This window comes from Cynocephalus volans, chromosome 3 (assembly GCF_027409185.1).
Source record: "Cynocephalus volans isolate mCynVol1 chromosome 3, mCynVol1.pri, whole genome shotgun sequence".
NCBI lineage: Eukaryota > Metazoa > Chordata > Mammalia > Dermoptera > Cynocephalidae > Cynocephalus > Cynocephalus volans.
Window position 1 is genome coordinate 94,933,858 of NC_084462.1, and position 22,032 is coordinate 94,955,889.

The following is a 22,032-nucleotide window of genomic DNA, read 5'->3' on the forward strand; positions in this document are numbered from 1 at the left end:
CAGGATGGCTGAAATCATTGTCAGCTCTATAGGCTCCCAGCTGCTTAGTTTTCTGGGAGTTTTACTCCACACAAGCACCTAAAGTACCTTTTAAAAGGTTTTGTGGAAGTGGGACCCTTTATGAACAAGATTGGTGAGAGAATGAGGGAACCAAGTCTAAGATGTGAGATAAAAACAAGTTGTGGGATTCAGGATATGACCATGCCACTCTGATATAAAGGCTTCCATAGTCCACTAAATGTCATGGAGATGCTATAGAACCAGAGGTCAGAATAACATCAGAATGACAAAAAGATAGAGAATTTGAGATTCTTATTGAAGTTATCTAGGAGGGTTCTCAATAGAGATTTCTGGAAACAGCATGACAAATAGATCACATAAATTTTGGATGATAAAAAACAGTGGAAAAGTTCCTGGGTCTTTGGCAGGGAAAATGTACTAGAATATGAAAAAAAGATTGATCCTACATTGATCTACATTATCATTAACTTAAGGTAAGTGAAAAGGGGCATAAAACGGAACCAATTTCTTTTTTTTTTTCTTTTTTTTTTTTTTTAAGCGTTCTAATTTTTAACATACATTGCCTTTGTCGTGTCGGAAGCTGTTTTTTTTTCTTTTTTCTTTTTAAAGATGACCGGTAAGGGGATCTTAACCCTTTTGACTTGGTGTTGTCAGCACCACGCTCAGCCAGCGAGCCAACCGACCATCCCTATATGGGATCCGAACCCGGGGCCCCGGTGTTCTCAGCACCGCACTCTCCCGAGTGAGCCACCGGCCGGCCCAAAAGGAACCAATTTCTAATTACGATCAGGATAGTGTAGGTTGAAGTTATAAATTAGCTTATAATTATATAAGGATGCAGAGCAGGTATGAGAATTTGAGAACAGGTAATAGAACCAAGAGTTTGTACCAAGGTAGTAATTCGTTAGTTGATTTTAAGGTTTTCCAGGTAAGTTGCTTTTACTTTATGTAATGGTGGCTTATTTTTCAGAACAATAAACGACTTGAAATCTTTGAATGCCACGGCCCTCGGGCAGTCAGCTGTCTTGCCACAGCTCAGGAAGGTGCCCGGAAGCTGCTGGTTGTGGGATCTTATGACTGTACCATTAGTGTACGTGATGCACGAAACGGACTGCTTCTCAGAACTCTGGAGGGCCATAGCAAAACCATTCTTTGCATGAAGGCAAGTATAATATAAGAGAACAGGAGTTGTCTGACACAAATAGAAGGTTTTGAATGGCATTTCCTGTGTTATCTAATGCATTATTGAGAACACAGCCATCTTGAAAAGAGCAAAGAGATTGCAATCCTTTATGCCTGGGTAACCAAGTGATCTACGATTTTTTAATATATTAACTGAAAAACAGTGAGTTTATTTTATTGCAGAATTTGGGTATATGCTAATGCCCTTCTAGGCTACTTCATAATCATTCTGGAGAGGTAACTTAATAATACATTGTCAATTCATCAGAGTACCTGGTGGTACGGCTTAAGTTTCAGTTGAGAAAATCTGAGAAACTTATTACAGGTTGGGCATCCCTAATGTGAAAATCTAAAATGCTCCAAAATGCAAAACTTTTGAGTGCTAACATGATGCTCAAAAGAAATGCTCACTAGAGCATTTTGGATTTTGGATTTTCGGCTTAGGGATGCTCAATCAGTTATGTATCTGCAAATATTCCAAAATCTGAAAAAAGTCTGAAGTTTGAAACACTTCTGGACTCAAATATTTCAGATAATGGGTACTTAATGTGTATTTTATATTTAGTATTTTATACTCACCTCAAAATAAGATGGAAATTAGAATTCACCAACTGTGTGGTATAAGTTACAGAGGAAACTGAGAACTTTATACAGAATCTAACTCATTGAATTATTTTCTTTAAGGTGGTGAATGACCTTGTGTTTAGTGGCTCCAGTGATCAGTCAGTCCATGCCCACAACATTCATGTAAGCCATGTTGGTATAGTGTAAAGAAATATTAAATAGAATGGTGATTAAAGACTGAAGGTTTCCTCAGACCTCTTGCAATTTAAATTAAGCCCTTTATCCAGGGAAAGGATTAATAATCCCTATGCATAAGCTCTTGGATGATATTAGGAAACCTAGAAATTCTGCCCTCATCAAAATTTGCAGTGGGGGACAGCCTCAAAGTTTATGTAAGGTTTAGATTTAACGCCTCATTTAAACTTGAGATAAATTGGGCAGCTGAGGCTCTCAGAAAGTGGATATGATACATAGTTTAAAATAGAACGAACAAAAACAACTGAGAGACTGTGCTCAGGTCATAGAGGCAACTCTCTGAGGCTCGGTTACTGGTCTGTAAACCTGGGTATAATGTCACCTGATGGAATTGTTGTCCAGATCCAGTAAAATAATAAAAGTGAAAGTATTTCAAAAGCTATAAAATATAGATAGAATTGTGGCCTTTCTGTGACGTTAGGTTCTATCAGGATACATTTATTTATTTATTTATTTATTTATTTATTTATTTATTTATTTAACTAAAAAATGCTTGTGGGAGTACTTCACCTGTTAAAATGAGTACAGCTACATGTGTATGCAGGTAGCCTCAGAATTATGCCTGTTAGAATTACAGAATCATAAATCTCAAAAGTAGAGAGGAATCTTGAAAGTCAATTTAGTGACTCTTAACTCTCTTCTGACAGACTGGGGAGCTTGTGAGGATCTATAAAGGTCACAATCATGCAGTGACTGTGGTGAATATCCTAGGAAAAGTGATGGTGACTGCTTGCCTGGATAAATTTGTTCGTGTCTATGAATTACAGGTAGAATTTAGATCCAGTATTTTGCTTGAAGTATTTGGGGAGATTGTCTATTTAGGGGGAGATTGTCTATTTGGGTTTGATGGGGATTTTTGATATAGTAAGGCTGGGGTGGAACCCAGTTATCTGCAATGTAATAGCTGGCCCATCATGGATTGACTACACTTTCAGAAACACTGCTCTGAGATATTTGGTCAGGCTTATGGGTGTCAAAATTTAAATGGTTTCTGGAGAGCAACTCCAGACTCTTAAAACCTGTGTAGTTCTATTTGTATGCAATTTCAAATTTAAGACTTTTTTACTAAAGAAATTGGTTTTGTTATCTCTAATTACCAGCCCTCCACCCCTGTCTCCCCTCCCTTCCTCATTAGAAAGGAGGCCATTAGATTATATTTCTGTTAGAAAGCTATAGATACTTCAACTTAGTGCCTCATGTATAGTTTTAAACCTGCCAAAGGCCCTCAGGGACTGTGCATATTAAACATCACCTCTAAATAACTTTAATTCGCTGTCTACTTTTTTCTTTTGCCCAAGTCCCATGATCGATTGCAAGTTTATGGAGGACACAAAGACATGATTATGTGTATGACTATCCATAAAAGTATGGTGAGTGTTATTTGTCATGTCAGTTATTTACCTTTAAGCGTGTTTGCTAAAAATTCTGTATATGTGGGGACTTCAAAACATTTGTGGAAAAATGGAATTAAAAGATAAAATATAAAATATAAACTTTATTTTTCAATATAAGCTCCTTCAAGTTTGAGACACTTTTGTAAGCGATGATACCAGCCATTCAGTTCATCCCTAAAGTACTAAAAGTCCTGGGAATTTAACCATGTCAGTGTAGTCTTTTTTTACATTATTAACTAAAGAAAAATAGGTGCCTTTTAAATATTTTTTAAGATTAGGAAACAAAAAGAAGTCAGATGGAGCCAAATCAGGACTGTAAGATGGATGCTTAATGATTCTCCATTGAAACTCTCACAAAATTGTCCTTGTTTGATGAAAGGAGTGAGCAGGTGCATTGTCATGGTGGAGAAGGACTCTGCTGAAGCTTTCCTGGGCATTTTTCTGCTAAGGCTTTGGCTAACTTTGTCCAAATACTCTCATAATAAGCAGATGTTACCGTTCTTTGGCCTTCCAGAAAGTCAGCAAGCAAAATGCCTTGAGCATTCTGAAAAACTATTGCCATGACCTTTGCTCTTTGCTTTTGCTTTGACTAGACCACTTCCAGCTCTTGGTAGCCATGGCTTTGATGCTGCTTTGTCTTCAGGATCATGGTTGTAAAGCCATGTTTCATCTCCTGTTCTAATTCTTGGAAGAAGTGCTTCAGGATCTTGATCCACTTGTTTAAAATTTCCGTTGAAAGCTCTGCTCTCATCTGCAGCTGATCTGGGTGCAACAGTTTTGGCACCCACGGAACAGAAAGTTTGCTCAACTGTAATTTTTCATTTGGAATTGTTTAATGAACCAATGTAGATGTCTGTGGTAGATATCTGTGATTTTGGCTATTGTTTCTGCTGTTAATCGTTGGCCCTTTTCAATTAGGGCATAAAAAAGATTAATTTTTTCCTCACAAATTGATATGGGTGGTCTGCCACTGCAAGCTTTGTCTTCAGCGTCATCTCATCCTTTCTTAAAATGAGTTATCCATTTGTAAACTGCTCATTTCTTTGGGGCATTGTCCCCGCAAACTTTTTGTAAAGCATCAGTAATTTCACCGTGCTTCCACCCAAGCTTCACCATACATTTGATGTTTGTTCTTGATTCAATTTTAGCAGAATTCATGTTGCTCTGAGAGGGGCTTTTTTCAAACTGACGTCTTATCCTTCTTACTGCCTCAAACTAGATCCTGTTCAGACATGTTATAACAAGTTGGTCCAAGTTTATTTTGATGCAAAAGTTTTTGAAATCCATGTATAATTTTTTCATAATACACATTTTCCGTGAGCTTTTTGAAGACCCCTCATACTGATAATGTTTCTACTTGTCATGACCAAATGTGACATCTGTTTCTGATATGCCTTATTATTGAATGCCTTTGTATCACTTGCCCTAATAATAGTGAGAAGTAACCCAGTGACATTGTTGATTATTCCATTTCCTATTAATAGCTAAAATAATTACAATAAAAATCTAATAGCACCATTAAGTAGAAGGTAAATTTAAGATTTTTCAAAAAATTGAGTGGTGCTTTTTCCAGAGACATTAATAATCTGAATAGAACATTGGAATGGAGTCAGGAGATTTGGCCAGTGTTGCATAGTTACAGTAGACCTAAAAATAGAAGGTAACTCATTTAACTCTGCTAAGCCTTGGTTTATTTTATTTTTAAGTTATCGGATTGAACCAGAATGGATATTTTTCAAACTCTGAACAGTAAAATCCTTTCTTTCAATGAAATACAGATGCTTAATATATAATACCCGATAAAAGCCAGAGCTACACTAGTTAAAAGTGAGTGCTTCCAAACTCTGCCACTCCTGCTCTCAGCCATAGCCTCAGGAGTGTCTCTCTAAGTAGCACAGCTTCAAAGTGTCTAAACTAGAAAATCTAGAAAGTGCTTTCCGATTCTAGCACTCTGGAGCTCGTTTTGGTTCATGTTTGTGTTTTTTTATTATGACCACTGAAAGTGGATTTAACTCTTACTTTGAGGGTGTTTTGTAGTTTGTGTGTGTGTGTATTTTGGTCTGATATCATAAACCTCTTTCTCCAGATTTATACTGGCTGTTATGATGGCAGTATACAGGCTGTGAGGCTAAATCTGATGCAGAACTACCGCTGTTGGGTAAGGAGTAAAACTGTTCTTGTCACCAAGAGTTACTTAACCCTGGGCTAAGTAAATTTACAGATCTTCATTATCATCAGTTTAGCATTTTAATATTTGCACATCTACTTTATGCCTTCCGTAGGAAAAGGAAGCTTATTTTTTGAAACTGTACATAAAGTGCTCTTATACTTTAATGAAAAGGCTATTTTAGTATTAGATATGAAGTATATTTAAATACATTAAATATCGTCTACTCAGAGGTTGTCTGCTAGGTGGTTTTTGTTTTATTATAATATCAATATATGCTTACAAAAATCTCAAAAATACTCAAGTATATGACATAAAAGGTGCTTATTTTTGTGACCTGCCCCCTCTACTACACCCACTCCTTAGAGAGCAAAAGTATTAATGGTTTGGTTTATGTCCTCATTTGTTTTTGAGAAATAGACAAATAAAAATTTATAGTCTTGAAGTTCTAAACCTTAGTTCGTGGGGCAGAATTATGTGGTTTTTAAATTTGGGGTGGGGGCTGATGATTAACCCTTAAAACTGTCACGCTATTCTTTATAAGCCTTAATTTTTTTCATCAGTTTTAATATTTGTAGTGACCAAAGAAAAATTTATGGCACTGAATTTCTTTTCCCTAAAACCCTAACCTCCTTTTTAGCATTGATGGGATAAACTTGACACTCCCTATTTTTAGATTTGATTTTAGGCTTGTCCACAGTCTAATTACTTTTCAGCTTTTTACACATTACTGTCTTTGCTTTTAAGTCTTTTCAGTGAAGGCAAGCAAAACAGGATCCAGAATACACAAATAGAATTTATCTAGAAAAATGGGGGAAATACCTTGTTGTTTTAAAGGTAGAGGGATGGGGATAGTGCTGACAGAGGAAAAACTCAAATTTGCATTATTTTTTAGAAATGTACGTGTTAGAATTAGAATCACATGGTTTATTACAAACAAGCCTATAGGGAAAAAGCCAAGACAAAGAGTCTATATTTTCTGACTAATACATGAAATTGAGTCACATTTAAAAGTAAAGTTACCATTAAAAAAAAAAAAAGTAGGTGGAGGTTGTGAGTTAAGTCAGGCTTCCATGGCAAATACACTTTTGTACAATGTAGAAATATTTCTACAAATGTAGTTTTCTTTATTAGACATTTTTATTTTCAAGTTTACAGTTCTTAGGATTGTTTAAAATAACCCTTTCAGTATTATAGGAAAGCTCTTTGCCTTTTGTAATAAATGGACTAAGATAGAAACTCTATTTTATGATGGCAAGATAAAGAATAAGGAAGCTTTTAACTGAATTTTATGATAATTTATTTATAAATATTTGTAATCTTTTCCTTATCTGTATCACAAGATGTAATGGCTACCTTAGTGGTTTGCTTTCTCAAAATACCAAAGTGTTAAAAGACTTTCCAGTGTTTTCAAGGTTCTTCATTATATTGATAATTTGGTTGCCTCTGGTGTTATTTTCTCACTAAGAATAAATTAAAGAATAAAGGGCTTGCTTTTTGCTTCCACAGTATTTATGGACTATGAGTAAGAGATGTTTTGATTGCTTGTTTACTCTTTTTAACCTAGTCCCCTGATTCTTTCTTTACAGTGGCATGGTTGCTCTCTTATATTTGGCGTTGTAGATCATTTAAAACAACACTTGCTGACTGACCACACTAATCCAAACTTTCAGACTCTGAAATGTCGCTGGAAGAACTGCGATGCTTTTTTCACTGCTAGGAAAGGATCCAAACAGGTACAGCATTCGGACTTGAGGTTAACCTGGGGTTTAGTAGACTGCTCAGAGCAGGAGCTGGCAAGCCTTTTCTGCTTTATTAGAATGTTCAGAATTGCAATAAATATGGAAGGCGTAGGGATTTTTCTGTAAGTTTAGAGATTTGGGGGGATAGCTTAATGAGTTCTCAGATAATGAATTAGGTAGTTTTTGAGAAAGAGCCTAAATAGAATGTTTTTAGGTGTTTCAAATTCAGTAACTGAGGGCCGGCCCGTGGCTCACTCTGGAGAATGCAGTGCTGATAACACCAAGGCCATGGGTTCGGATCCTATATAGGGATGGACGGTTCTCTCACTGGCTGAGCGTGGTGCTGACAATACCAAGGCAAGGGTTAAGATCCCCTTACCGGTCATCTTTAAAAAAAAAAAAAAAAAAAAAGTTCAGTAACTGAACCTAGAAGTTTATTACAGTGCTCTTGTAAGACAAGAACTTGTCTTTAAGTGCATAACCTCATGTAAATTAGCTGGATCCTAACTGCCTTTTACGGATGGGTTCTAGATAGAAAGTATTCATATGACTTTCCTTGGCTTTGACTTTTTGCTGTCCTACTCCCAACATTTCTCTCATGGGGCCTTTTCCCTTTTTTCCTAGGATGCTACAGGACACATTGAAAGACATGCTGAAGATGACAGCAAAATTGATTCATGAAGTTTTTTGCCTCCCATGTTGGGAAGTCATTAGTTGAACTATTTTCACATGGGCCCCTTATGCAGGCCACTCTCTTCCCTTCCCCAGTGAAGCTAGGAAGGAGAAAGTGGTTACTAGCTTAAGTCTGGGCATAAGTCTGGGCAGCTTATCACTAGCATAAGTCTGGGCAGCTCAATGGGTTGATAGGTTACGTTTTAAGTTCTTGCTGGAGGTTTTAAACAGTCAAATTTAAACAGATTTTAAGGAACCGTACTTCTCTGGGACAGCATGACATATAATGATTTATGCTACTAGCATTCTCCAGATGTTTATAAAAGATAAAAATTTTAATTGGTTACCCAGTTTGATCCTAATCATATGTATATTTTATTGATTTCAGTTTATGATTTTTAGTTTATATTTTTATGATGGTTTAAACCTGTAGTCAGGCTTTTAGGTACAAGTTTGTTCAAATGCTAAATTTTCAGGATTAGTTTTAATTTCTCCAATTGTAATGACTGGGTATTTAAATTGGAAGCAAATAGCCTCCTTTCTTAACAATTATGTGCAGCATGTTTTTCACTATTCTCTTGCTTTGTAGATGGACAGAGCTGGCTTTAAATGCTAAAGGACACAGTAGATTTTTGACAAACAGCTAGCATGGTTACTCTACAGACTGTATTTTAGGAATTCAGAAAGCAAATTACATAGTAAGTCCTTACAGACACCACTTCCTGATGAACCTCTGTGCAAGTTTGGATAGAGTGCTCATGTGAGAGGCAGCACATAGACCTAATGTCTACCTTTAAATTTTGCTGTTAGACCTGGGCACTCACTGCTGCAGATATTGTCAGGATGTTTGAATTGGAGATGAGCCTTTAACTCCTCTTCCAGTTTCTCACTCTCCAAGCCTGATGTGAGTTTGAACCTTTTGGCTTGCTCCATTGCCAGCCCCCATCTCTCTCGCTGTCTAGCTGTGCCAGGACCTCTAGCAGTTATCAAGTCCTTTGGGCTCACAGGGTGCTTCCCACCCACCTGCAGCACTGAGATGGGGAGGTTAGAATAAAGCGTCTGAATACGGTTTTTAGGGCCTCAAGCAGGCTTTCTAGAGACTTCTTTCTGAAACCAGTGTCTTTGCCTTCACCTCCCCTTAAGCTGGAAAAGAAATGTGGAGTATGGTGAAGGGAAAGGCTCTACCTGTCTGTTGAGAACAGTCAAATTAACAAAGCCTTAGTGAGACCGCTTTGTTTTTGGATTTTCTTTTGGACGCTTATGAGTAAAACTGTAGAAGTGTTGCTTTCCAACCTTTTGTTTCTGGATCCTCAAAACTCTGATTCTTCAGAGAGGTAGCGAGAAGAAGGGGGAGGAGCCCAGTACCACATGCCAACCTTCAGGATGTGACTCTCAATGTGTTCTAGGATTGCAGAGCATCCAGATTTATCCCCACCCCTGTTAGTGCACACACATCTACTTACATGTCTTCCCTCAAGCTCTAGGGCAGGTGGACTGCACTGAGGGTTCATTGATAGGCCTCAAGAGGGTCTGCAACCCCCCTGAAATTGTATGTAGGCTAAGTATGTGTCCTTTTTTTCCAGGAAAGGCTCCAGTGGTTCTTACTGGATCCAAAAACTGTTAAGAACTAACCTAGGAGCTACTACTAGATGATGAATGGACCCACAGGCTATTTACTTCTGTCCTTGTGAGTGGGAAAATTATTTTAACCACATTGTTGAGATTTGCATGATGCTTAAGAGAGAACAGAGAAGATCTTGTTGCATAAAGTGTATTTGTGCTGTTTCTGTATGAGATTAAGAAGCTTTTCCAAAACACCTCTCACCCCCATTTCCTGTAAGGGTGACCAGAGAAGCCAAGCTGTTCGGTGAATTTGGGAATTTTGATTTCCCAGGAAAGTACATTTGGATATATTGCTAAACCTGGCATTTTTCTCTGGGCTGTAGGGAAGCTATATTTCCATGTTGGCTGTTGCATAGGTGCCTCCTGTCCTGCCCAAGGATATGTCTGAAAAGATGAAAGTGGTGGAGCCTTTGTACAGCAGGAAAGGGGTATGTGCGGTGTTGGGAAGTAGTGGGGAACTTTTGAGGGTATTACAGACTGATAGAATCAGTAAGAACTATGATTTGGGTTTAGCTTTGGTAGAATCATGTGCATATATCTTCCTCTCTGTGTGCGTGTGTGAAAATTCCTTTGTATCTGTGTATACACGTGGGCACCTATACTTGTAATGTTTTTCCTCATCTCATGAAAGTTTTCTTTGAAGCAGTGGCAATGTCTTTGTTTCAAGGACACCTGAAATTCTTTTAACACCAAGTTAGTGTGTTGTCCAGAATGAACCATACTAGCCCTTTGTTCAGAAATAAAGGGACCATAAGCATCATGGCTGCTTATGGTTATGTGTCATTACTTTTAAATGTCTTGAACGTTGGCTGTTTTTTAAGTCTTCTTCAATGTCATGACTGATTATAGCCCTCTGTTTCCCCTCAGAGAAGAGGTGTGGATCAGTGATATGTGTTGACTGTCATTTGTAGAACCTTAATGAAAGAAACTATTGGGCCGGCCCGTGGCTCACTTGGGAGAGTGTGGTGCTGATAACACCAAGGCCACGGGTTCGGATCCCTATATAGGGATGGCCGGTTAGCTCACTTGGGAGAGCGTGGTGCTGACAACACCAAGAATCTTTTAAAGAATAAAAAAAAGAAAGAAAGAAACTATTGTATGACCTGACAAAAACCAACTCAGTACTTATTAAGTAGTTGGAGGCTATTTTTATAATGTTACTTTTAATTGATTGTGCCTATTCTAATGGCTCAAAGCCAAGAAAACCCTAATATAAATCCTTTTTTGTGCGTATGCTAGTGTTTTAATGGCAGTTCAGAGAAAATATGTCATTTCACGTTTTATGCAAGTTTTGATTAGATTCAAAATATATTTTGGCATACTCCTCTCTCAGTTGTAATCAAACACAATGCAAACAAAACTCTAAGAACAAAGAATTATCTTGACCTGATGTTACTTGAATTTGAGAGAAAGTCATTACTTACTACTACACTCCTGCTTTTGTGGGGAAAAATTTTTTCTCCCTCGGAAGAGTTAGCAGTCGAGTGTTTAGTTCCTGACCTACCTATGATTTATAGGCAATACTATTGCTGTTTAAGTGATTATTTGCCTTACAAAGGTTTTGTGTCTTTTTCCTTGTAGATTATACAATGGACAACTTTAGTAACTAGGCATGTGGATGATTTGGGAATAGGTGTACACTTAGTGGAATGGTATGGTATATTTTATGGAAGAGAATTTATTGGAGGGGAGATTGAAATATATCGTAAAATGGGATTTGAATAGCATGTACTCTCTGATTTGCTCAAATAACTGCAATTTATATGCGCTTACTTATAAATTTGTTCCTAAAGGAGAATTACTAGAATTACTATGAAGGCCATGCCTACCACATTTATAAAATAGTGGTTTCATCCCTGCATCAAATCATCAGTATCCTCAGGGTTTAAGAGAAGTGGTCTAATGGATAGGAATAGAAGCTGTGGTGGAGGTGATTTGGGCTTTACTGAATTCCTTATGCAAGTGGATATGAAATGCTTATGTAAACCAAACTTAACTACTTATCAGACAATAACCTCTAACCTCACCTCCAACCCCAGGTATGTAGCCCTCCTGGGTCATGTGGTGACTGAAGTTTCCCAGATTTGCTCTAAATTCAAGTAGTGACCCAAATGGATTGAGAAAGGACGGGGTTAAGGAGGAAAGGCTGTTGAAAATCTTTCTCCTGTTAAAAAGAAGTATATGCCCTAGAGCTGCTCTAGCACCCTTGGTTTCTGATTTTTTTTTTTTTTATATGGAGTATGGATTAGAAGAATGAAATCAGATTGACACTTGACTGTGGAAATGTTTATAAGCAAATAGCCTAGCCTTCTTACATTTTGGTATAAAGCTGTGAACTTCGTAACTTTGTAAAGCAAGATATAAAGCAAATACAAGAGGAAAATAAAGTACTTTTACTAATTGACTGTTCACTTTGTTACCTTGTCTGCATATTCATAGTCAACCCCACTTTTTTTTTTTCCACATGTTGACAGAGAACAAGGAGGAAAATTGGGCGGAAAAAAAAAGATGCTTATAGGTATGGTCCAGATAGTTTGGTGAACACCTACATTCAAAGGTTTGCCCCAGGTCATATAACAGATTAATTAGTGAGCAGAAGAGCTAGGATTAAATACTATTTTACTTTATTACACTCAGGTAACTGGCCCCTCCACTTATAAGTGACCAATTTATTCTTAATGTTCTACACACCAATAACTATTCCCTTTCCTTCCTTATATATCTTGGAAAGTTTCTGAATGATTCCTATGCTTAAGAAATAGCAATAGGCATGATTAAAGTAGGGTTTGGGGGTTCGTTTTTGTGTGTTTTCCATTGTCCTATTCTGAAACTAGGGTTTTCTGTAGGTGATAGGTGAGTGTACGATTGGAAGCCATTCAGTCCTGCTGTGGCTGATATCTAAATGTGAGAAAACAAAACACGGTGGAACCAACCATACACATGCCTTTATTTAGATCAACTTTCTTCAGAATGCAACCAGCCTTATGAGGCAGACAACCCAAAGTATCCAGCCCTTTTCCACTGAGTGAGTTTTCCCCAGAGCAGGCCCATCCTAAATCAATCAGGCAGACCAAGTGCTAGTTTGGTTACTGTCCCATGGGTGCGAGAGCATGAGGGGATAGAGGACTCCAGCACAAAAAAGTGCTGAGTGACACTGGAAAATGCTTCTGCCAACAGCCTAGCACAAGCTAAAGACGGGAACATTTGCTTCAGAGCTGGCGCGGCTGGAATCAGAGCAAACCTCTCAGCTGGACTACAGTTAGCTGAGGCAGACACTTGCTTCGGTGTGGCAAAGCAACAAAGTTGTTCTCCATGCCTCATTGCTTTACTTAAGGGTCAGGTTGGACATGACATATCAAGGCCGAGTAGGGAGTAAAGTAGAGGAGGAACAAGACTGCCGAGGTGCCTGGAGGCTGGGGGACTCGGTCCTTTGAGGTAAGTGGCTCTAGCTATATTTGGTGAATTTGAAATCCTGAGCGATCCTGGATGGCCTTGGATGAGGCCAGCCTGGTTCAGGCATACATAGTGAGCTGCAGCCACTGAAAGAGTAAGTCCCAGGATTAGAATGTAGACAAGAAAAGAGTTTCCCAGTCCTAGAGATCTTATAGAGAAGGTGGAAAGGGACCAGTCCCAAAAATCACCAGGAAGAATTTTGAAGAAGCAGCTGTTTTTACTGCATCCTTTCCCCCAGATCTTTCCTAGGAAGGTACTTGTTTTCCAGCATAAAGTAATTTTGGGAGCTGAGGGCCCTTTGGAGCCTTCCACTAATGCACATACCCTGTGAGCCTCATTCCCCACTGAGCCTCCCCTTTTCTTGGAAGTGAGGAGCACACAGTGGTTCCAGTGTGCCTTGCTGAATCCTCAAATTTTAAGTTTCGGGGGGAGTATGTTGTATCTGTTATGCTTTACCTCTAGAACGTTGAGTTTAATGATGCCATCTCCATCCTTGTCAAATGCATTAAAAGCTCCTGTGTGGAAACAAATACCACATGGTCTCACTTATTGGTGGGAGCTAAAAATAAACGGGGGCACGGGGAAGAAAACAACAATCACAGTTCCTTGAACTTGTTAAGACAAGTGAACAGATACCATGTTGATGGCGGGGGAGGGAGGAATCAGGGACACAAAAATCAACTACGCTGTATATTGGTAAAAAAAAATAGTGTTCCTGGAAAAAGGAAAAGATGATGGACAGTTATAGAAGTTCACTACCTACACAATTCTCATGTAGAACTTTCAATTTTAAATGTTTTATTAAAAATTATTTCCATTTAAAAAAAGTGTGAAAGAATGCGTAAGCCAAAGGCCAGTTACAGGATCACTGTGCCTCCACTGCTGTAACTTCTTAAGAGGACCATGAGCTAAGTGCTGTTCTTCAGCACAAATACCTGAAGGCAGAGTATCACCCATAACCCTCCCTTTTCCATACTAATCTGGGCCTAAAGAGGGCCTTGGCCTTTGTTCAGCCTGGACAGAGTGGATTTGGAAGATTTTCAGGCTGAGATACCTACTACCATAGCTGTCCCTGTGGAAGGGGGCTTGAAGGATCCAAGAGAGGAGAAGGGCATCCCCCCACCCCATCACTTACTGAACATGCCCTCCAGCCTGACAAAGCAGCATATGAAACTGTCGAAGTCGATGTTCATGTGTTTGTCTGCGTACCGCATGGTGATGATGTCGTAGAGCTGGCTGTTGAGGTGGAATCCTGTGGAGGAGGGTATGTTAGAGGAAGAAGTAATGTTGGAGTCCTGAGGCCTGCATCCCATTTTCCCTGCCTCTTGGCCACTCTGTGGCCTGGGAAAAGAAAATGGAATACCCTTCATCCTTCCTTTTTCTAGCAGGGCCCTAGTTCCTGCTTCCACCAGCTTCTATCCACATCCCTGCCACCCCCTTTGTCCCCAGCACCTGCATCATTGACTGCATTTCGCATCTCATAACTGTTGATGGTACCAGATTGGTCTGTCTCATAGTGTTTGAAAATTTTCTGGCAATAGAAAATTTGGGGACAGAGATCACACACTGAATCCCTGAGTCGACCCCCTCCTTCACTCCCACATTTCGTTCTCTCTTCCCACCTGCCAGGCCTTAATCTTCTTCCAGAGGTGATGGAACTCTTGTAGGTTTAGCCTTCCAGAGCCATCCGTCTGGAGGAGGGAGGTCAGGGCTACAGGGCACATAGCAAAATCTCCCTGGATTTGGAGGGGCATCTAGGGGACTCCGCAGGGAAGGTGGCCCCATAGGAAGTCTCCGCCTGGGCTATGCTACCCACTGCCCTGTTTTGGTATTTAACCCTCCCCTCCACTCTTCCACCAATCAGAGTTCATTCCTACTCTATAACCTGTCTCCTAAGGACCACTTGTGCTTGGGCAGGGCCCCCAGCAGGATCCCAGCCTGAGGTAAGAGCAGGATCTCGGGATCAGTTACAACCCAATGTCCTTCCCCTCTGCCTCTAACAGCCCCTTTCAGACCATCATCAAGGATATTCTGAATCAGGATCTCCTTAAGTATTTCCTTGGGCACGAATTTGGGCCCTCTGGCTGACTGGGCACCCCTCATTGTCCTGGCCCCCATGGGCTGATGACGGAGGGTCAGGAAGGGGTGACAGAAAGGATACATCCATGAGAGCAATCATGCTACGGCAGGACTCCAGCGTGAACCCCTGCGTCTTCAGTTCCTTATCTGGGGGGATGGAGAAGACTGAGCAGCTGCCTTCGGGCGGCCACACCCCTCTGCCCATCCCCCACGTCTGGTTTGACCCGCTCACGTCTGTTCACAACTGTGTTAAGGACACTCTTGAGCTCATCTGCACAGATCTCCATGTCCTGTGGAGGAAGGAGAAGAGAGTCACAGCTCAAGAATACAGCGGCTGATAGAGCAAATGCTTTGCCAAACAAATCCCAGCTGCCCACGTTTGTTATAAATCCCTGTCGGTGCTCTTCTGTCATGGGAAGCTGGGGCTTTACTGAGGAGGACAGGGACAGATTCCACCCTCAGCTGTGCAGACTGCAGTGGGCAGCTTGGAGCAAAATGGCCACCCCGTGGATGTGTCAGTCCAGAACTCAAGTACTTGTGGATTTCTGCGCTATTCACATAATATCCCTGGGTTCCACCAAAATCCAAAATGACCTCTACTGAACAATAACAAAATAACAAGGAATTTGAGCAGTTAATCAGGGAGAGAAGAGAGCACTGTGGGAGTCCTAGGGTTGGACATACTCACATCGCCTGCTATCTGCTTGAAAATGTTCCGGAAATGCTGCTGTTCCTCACTTTTCTGGTCAGAGTTGTCAGGCTGTGGCTGTGGAAGCACAAAGGAAATCTGGCTCACAGGCATCAGAGAGATGGACAGACCCGTGAGGAAAGCTCCTCCAGGCCAAAGGAGCCAGAGCGCCTAAAACAGCCGTAGGTGGCAGCAGGAGCTGGGACGGGGCAAATGCGCTGTTTTCTTAGTTGACCCTGGTGGGCTCGAGTGAGAATCATCAAGGCCTCAGTGGCTCTTCACTCCACTCCTCTCCAGCCCTGACACCCCAAGCCAAAGGAGACATATTAGCCATGCAGACATGCAGACAGCCTCCTTGGTCCTCTTCCCACTCCGTCCCCACCAGCTAGAGCCCTCTCCACTGTTTTAAGCCAGACTATTCCAACGATGAGCTCCAGCAAGTCAAAGGGGGGCTGATCACTCTGATTCCTCCAGCCACCTCTGTCGGCAAGGCCAGGTCCTCAGAAAACACTCCCCCATTCCACTGCATGTGCCCCAGGATAGGGGAGGTAGCCCTAGATTTGTTTGGGGACTTTTGCTCCTTGGCCTCACCTCTGCTAAGCTTTATACAAATGCCTCTCCTGATTCTAACACCCTCCTCTGAGTTCTGGAGGACATATTTCTAGTGTCAGTCCCCCTTTTCTGCTACTATTCTTTATCCTCCTATTGCTAAGAGCTCGAGGACACCAGGAAGTTGTTCAGTCTCAGGACTGAACCAGGGTTATTCAGTCTCAGCTCTCTCAAGCTGGTTCTCAGACTTTGTCTCCACCTTCTCTCACTGTCCTGGCTGGAGAACCCCAATGGGGAGGCTCAGCTTGTCATTCCAGTCCTAGGACCAGTTTGGTGTGGTAGCCAACCCCTAAGACACTCACCTAAGCAGCATCCCAAATTTTAGAGGAACTTGCTGAGAAAAAAAGGTCAGTAGGACAAATCCAAACCTTGATATGTTAAAGAGACACCCCCCGGGAACCCCTCCAGCCCCCATGTACTCCATAGCAGAGGAGGACTCCTGTCATGCATTAGCCACCCCGCTCATGCCACACGCTCAGAAACCTGTGGGGATTTCTCTTGCTTATCAGGGCTTGTTTTGCCTCTGCCCTCCTCTGACTCCTGGTCCACACCCAGCTCCTTGTTGCTGTTTGCTCTGTCTGAAACGAAGATGATGGGCTGGAGAGAGGAGGGAAGTAGGGAAGGGCAGGAAGGAAGCAAGGATTACAGGCTGAGTAGCCTTGTCCAGTGAGAAAAGGAAAAGATCAGAGTTGGGAGATCTTGAACCTCAGTTCAAGTTCCATCTCTGCCACTAACAATCTGTGTGACTTGAGGAAAGATGCCAAGCCACTCTGGACCTCAGTTCTTTGTCTTTTAATACCCACCCCATCTCTCCTCATGGTAGATTTATGAGGGTTCAACAAGGTAGCACGTGTGAAAATGCTAAGAATGGTAAAAAAGCAGCATGATCTAGTGCAGTGATTTTCAAATATTTTGTAGACTTTTGTTCAAATAGAAACACTGTTCAAATTAAAATTCCCCAGAAACCCTTGTATATAAAGCCATTTAAAACAGTTTCTCTGATTAATGAGGAGTGCAGAGTTCTTTCCCTTCTGTATCCCACATCACAACAGCAGCTACTGAGGCACCTTCAAGGAACATCTGGGACTCTGCAAAGCATGGTTTGGAAAAAGGCTCTGATTAGTGGCATGGTCAAGGAGTGAGTGATCAGAACACTGGGGTGGAATCCCAGCCCCACCTGTCATATAAGAAATATCATCTCTGGCCTCAGTTTACTCATCCATTAATGGGGATGGTAAAACCTGCTTTTCCCTCCTGATAGGGTCCTTGGGATCAAATGAGATACTGAATGTAAAATTGTACTGCAAAAACATTTAAGATGCTACACAAATACAAGGGATACTTTCAAGACATGTTCATGCAAGTGAAGAGGATATAAAAAGGGTGGGTAGTGGCTGCCATGTCATGTCAATACTGGTGGGTGCTGTGCACCCCACAGGAAAAGCCAGGGGAAGGCTAGGCTGTAGGAGTTGGAGTCTGCAGTGCAGAGAATAGGGCAAGCAGGGTCTCTCACAGCAGCAAAGTGCATCTCTGAGTCCCCATCTACCTTTCCACACTGCTCATCCAGGACAGCTTGAGTAGACAGACCTATGAAAACAGCTCCCCCAGCCTTGGCTCCCATCGGTCCCCATAGAATCTGGCTTGCTGTGCCTTCTAAGCAAAGGGTCTTGCCCAAGCAACTGAAGTTTATGGGGATCCTGGAGTAAGTGGAGGTCATAGTCTGAGGGGGGACGGGTGGACATGATGTGTCATGGAGCATCCCTGCCAGGCACACATCTCCAGGCCCAAGTGTGGGTCTGAACAACACAGGCCTGAGAGTGTGAGGGGAGGCACCAGAGAGGTAAGGGCTAGAAACACAGGAGGGGACAGATGTGGTTTCCAGTTCCAGTTTTCCCACTCATTAGTGGTGTGTCCTTGGGCAAGCCACCTCACTTCTCTAATTCTGTACTCACCTGTAAAAGGGGAATAATGACAGCAACTACCTTGTAGATACTGACATAACTGAAAATTTTTTTACCCCCAGATAGTGCCTGGTACACGGTATGGGCTCAGTGAATGTCAGCTCTGGTCTAGACCAGCACCAGTATTTGGAGGATCCCTGTGACAGATCCTCCAGGCACCACCGTAAATGTTAGCACCAAACTTTGATGGCCTGTGGTCGCTCAGAGCACAGACTGGGGGAACGGACCCAGTGGCTGGCTTTGCCACTTCCTGGCTGTGTGGCCTTGGGCAAGTTAGTCAATCTGTACATTTTCTCACTCTGCAAATGGGGATAATAATAGCACCAGTCTCACAGGGTTGTTGTGAGGATTGAGTTAATCCCCAGAAAGCACCTAGAAGAATGCCCGGCACATAGCCTTCCCCTAGCAAGTATTAGCTCTCATTATTAAGGACTCTTGCTCCAGCAGAGCTCTGGTAGATGGGGAGGAAGAGGCAACTCTGGTGTGTGCACACACATGCACACACGCACTGCACGTACACATGCATACACACACACACAAACACACACACTCCATACCCTTCACCCACTTTTCCTGTTACACTCACCTTGGTTTTTTTCTTTTTCTGCACGAAAAAAGGAAACGGTAAGTGCAGAACAAGTGCAAAGGAAGTTCCCAGAACTGCCAGTGGCTTCTGGCTTCCCTGAGACCTGTCCTTAGCTTAGGGTGAGGCTCTAGGGTCCAGAAATCTGGATCACAAGGAGCCAGAAAGGGGCATGGAGGGTGAAGGGAGGAGAGAATTCTTCCTTTTCCCTTTTCCATGCCCAGAGACTGGAGGCTGCTATGCCTTTGTTTTTATAGTCCACTGCTATTGGATACAGCCAAGGAAAGGGATCTTCTGGCTAGTTTTTTTAAAAAATGAAATTGGTTATTAAAATAGCAAAAACATGGCTCACTCAAACTGGCTCCAAAATGAATTTTGACTTTAGAATATTAAAAAAAAAATTTTGAGAGCAAACATTTAACATAGGGAAATTTAATATGGAAATCCAGGTTTGGGCTTCTTTTGTAAAATTACAAGGTCTGTCAGGCTACACCAGGCCTGTGATCCCCTCTGGCAACAATCAGCTGAGCTGAGAGTGGCTGCTCTCTGCACCCTCCAGATTGCCACAGTTGCCACCACTCCAGCTGTCCCTCCAACACTGCAGCCAAGAATCGGTTGAGAACTGCAGACAAATATGCAGTGTAGAGGCAGAGAACCACTACGCCTGCCTGCTCTACTCAGCTGGGTGACATGCCAGCTCCTATAAGCTTTTCAGTTTGCAACTCCTGATAGACACTGTACACTGAACACCAGTGTTCAAAAGAATAGAACCAAATGCACTTAATACTAAAACCAAATGTCTGTGATAATTCTGAAGGCTCTTGGAGATCTGGTGTGGGTAGAGGGTCAGGATTATGACCATGAGTGTTACTATCCAGAAGAGAGTTCATGAGACATTTATCTATCTATTGGCCCAGGTCACACCCACAGAGCTCAAGGGTATGTTTACTCACCAGAGCCCAATGCCCCAAGGCATCACAAGACTCCTCAGAACAGAGACCCCCAACACACACCAACTCTGTGCTTCTGACTTGGGGCTTCTCACCCCTGGGGGCTGGCCTCCACATGGAGGTGGGGAAAACTCAAGTCTGGAGTCAGAGAATCTGGGTGTGAGCTCTAGCTCTGTCACTTAATAGCTCTGTGAACTCAAGGAAGTCATGTAATCCCACTACGTCACCTCTCCCTTGCTTGAAAATCAGGGATTATAACCTCATCTACTTCTCAGAAAACTTGCAAGGATCAAGTGAGATAACACATGTGAAAAATACCTTGTAAGATGTAAGACATGTGAATGATAACCTCTATTTAAGTGCCCAGGCTGTGCCAGACACTTCACACGTGATCTCATTGATTTAAACCTCACCAAAGCCTTGAAAGGCACGTTATTATTGTCCCCACTTCACACAGTAGGAAACAGAGTCAAACAGGTTATGTAACTTGTCTGGGTCACCCAGCTGGTACGTGGAGAATCCAGGTTTTGACACTGAGTCCAGAGCCAGTATACTTTCTTTTCTTTATATGAGAAATCCAACATTATACAACCCCATAATCCAATGTTAGCTGCTGTTCCTGTTGTCATTTATTTCTTCCTTTGGCCTTGTTCCCTCCTTCTAATTGTTCAAACTGCTTCTTCCTTCTGGGACCTCTTCTATACTTCCCAGCCCCTAAACTTACTAAATGGCGTCAGGACCATATGGCCCATTACTTTTGGCCATGCTGATGGAGTTTGGATGTGTTGTCCCCGCCAATACTCATGTGGAAATTTGATTTCCAATGTGGCAGTGTTGGAAACTGATTGAGTCATGGGGGCAGATCCCTCATGAATGGATTAATGCTCTCCCTGGGGGAGGAGGGTAGTGAGTGAGTCTTTGCTCTATTAGTTCCCACAAGAGCTGATTGTTTAAAGGACCCTGGCACCTCCTCTCTCTCTCTCTCTCTCTCTCTCTCTCTTGCTTCCTCTCACCATGTGACCTGCTCGTACCCACCAGCAGCCTGCCACTTTCTGCTATGAGTAGAAGCAGCCTAAAGCCCATGCCAGATGCAACTGTCCCAGAATCGTAAGCCAAATAAACCTCTTTTCTTTATAAATTACCCAGTCTTAGGTAGTTCTGTTATAGCAACACAAAATGGACTAAAACAGAAAAATTGGTACCAGAAGTGGGGTATTGCTATACAGAGACCTGAAAATGTGGATGCAGCCTTGGAACTGGGGGCATGAACTTGGAATGGGCAAAGGTTGGAGGAGTTTGGAGGACTTGGAAAGAGACAAAAAGATGAGAGAATGTTTGGAAGATTTTAGAGATAGAAATGTGGACAGTAAAGGCCATGCGGATGATGAGGTCCCAGATAGAAATGAGGAACTTATTGGGAATTGGACAAAAGATAACCCTTGCTATACCATAGCAAGGAACCTGGCTGCATTGTGTCCATGCCATTGGACTTTGTGGAAGGTGGGACTTAAGAATTGTGAACCAGAGTATTTGGCCAAAGAAATTTCTAAGCAGCAAGGCATTAAGGAAGCTGCATGGCTGCTTTTAAGAGCCTACTCTGAGTTATGGCACCAAAATCATGATGTAAAGCCAGAATTTAAAAGGGAAGCAGAGCATAAAGATTTGGAAAATTTGCAGCCTGGCCATGTGGTAAAGAAGTGGAGAGCCAGAGAACAATGCAAGGGTGAAGCAGATAAACTGGTTGCTAAAGACATTATCTTGGTGGTGAGGCAGCCAGATGCTAAGAGACAAGACAATGAGAGAAAAGCCCTAAGGGCATTTGAGAAGTCTGGAAGAGTGCCCCACCCATCACAGGCCCTGAGGCCTAGAACAACTGAGTTGTCCCAGAGGACAGACCTGGGGCACAGCTGCCCCTGGGGAACCTGCTCCCTGCAACCCAGCTGCTCTAGCTGGAGCAGCCCCAAGTATGGTTCCCGCAGCAGCCCTGGAGAGTAGAGGCCCGAAACCTCGGTGGCATCTATGTGGTGTTAAGTCTGCAGGTTGGCAGGATGTGAGAGCAGTGGAGGTGTGGCAGCTTCCACCCAGATTC

The 22,032-nt window shown here is 42.0% G+C and overlaps 2 protein-coding genes across 5 annotated transcripts in view; one reads left to right on the forward strand and one right to left on the reverse strand.

The window, feature by feature from the left end:
- ZNF106 (zinc finger protein 106) overlaps nucleotides 1-12,024 on the forward strand; it is a 62,621-nt gene extending 50,597 nt beyond the window's left edge. For all 3 annotated transcript variants that reach the window (XM_063090386.1, XM_063090387.1, XM_063090388.1), the window contains 7 exons: nucleotides 992-1,183; nucleotides 1,888-1,950; nucleotides 2,670-2,789; nucleotides 3,321-3,392; nucleotides 5,503-5,574; nucleotides 7,173-7,319; nucleotides 7,950-12,024. In XM_063090386.1, the coding sequence (XP_062946456.1) occupies nucleotides 992-1,183; nucleotides 1,888-1,950; nucleotides 2,670-2,789; nucleotides 3,321-3,392; nucleotides 5,503-5,574; nucleotides 7,173-7,319; nucleotides 7,950-8,006 (723 nt within the window). In that variant the 3' untranslated portion in view covers nucleotides 8,007-12,024. The remainder of the gene's footprint in view (nucleotides 1-991; nucleotides 1,184-1,887; nucleotides 1,951-2,669; nucleotides 2,790-3,320; nucleotides 3,393-5,502; nucleotides 5,575-7,172; nucleotides 7,320-7,949) is intronic.
- Nucleotides 12,025-12,546: 522 nt separating this feature from the next.
- The window catches only part of CAPN3 (calpain 3), a 59,418-nt gene continuing 49,932 nt past the window's right edge, over nucleotides 12,547-22,032 (reverse strand). Inside the window, exons 15-24 of one of the 2 annotated variants that reach the window (XM_063088423.1) lie at nucleotides 18,997-19,014; nucleotides 16,933-17,046; nucleotides 15,841-15,918; nucleotides 15,385-15,442; nucleotides 15,235-15,299; nucleotides 14,696-14,764; nucleotides 14,526-14,604; nucleotides 14,209-14,325; nucleotides 13,530-13,588; nucleotides 12,547-13,159 (exon numbers count right to left, since the gene is read on the reverse strand). In XM_063088423.1, the coding sequence (XP_062944493.1) occupies nucleotides 13,133-13,159; nucleotides 13,530-13,588; nucleotides 14,209-14,325; nucleotides 14,526-14,604; nucleotides 14,696-14,764; nucleotides 15,235-15,299; nucleotides 15,385-15,442; nucleotides 15,841-15,918; nucleotides 16,933-17,046; nucleotides 18,997-19,014 (684 nt within the window). In that variant the 3' untranslated portion in view covers nucleotides 12,547-13,132. The remainder of the gene's footprint in view (nucleotides 13,160-13,529; nucleotides 13,589-14,208; nucleotides 14,326-14,525; nucleotides 14,605-14,695; nucleotides 14,765-15,234; nucleotides 15,300-15,384; nucleotides 15,443-15,840; nucleotides 15,919-16,932; nucleotides 17,047-18,996; nucleotides 19,015-22,032) is intronic. The other variant, XM_063088424.1, reaches the window with a different exon arrangement.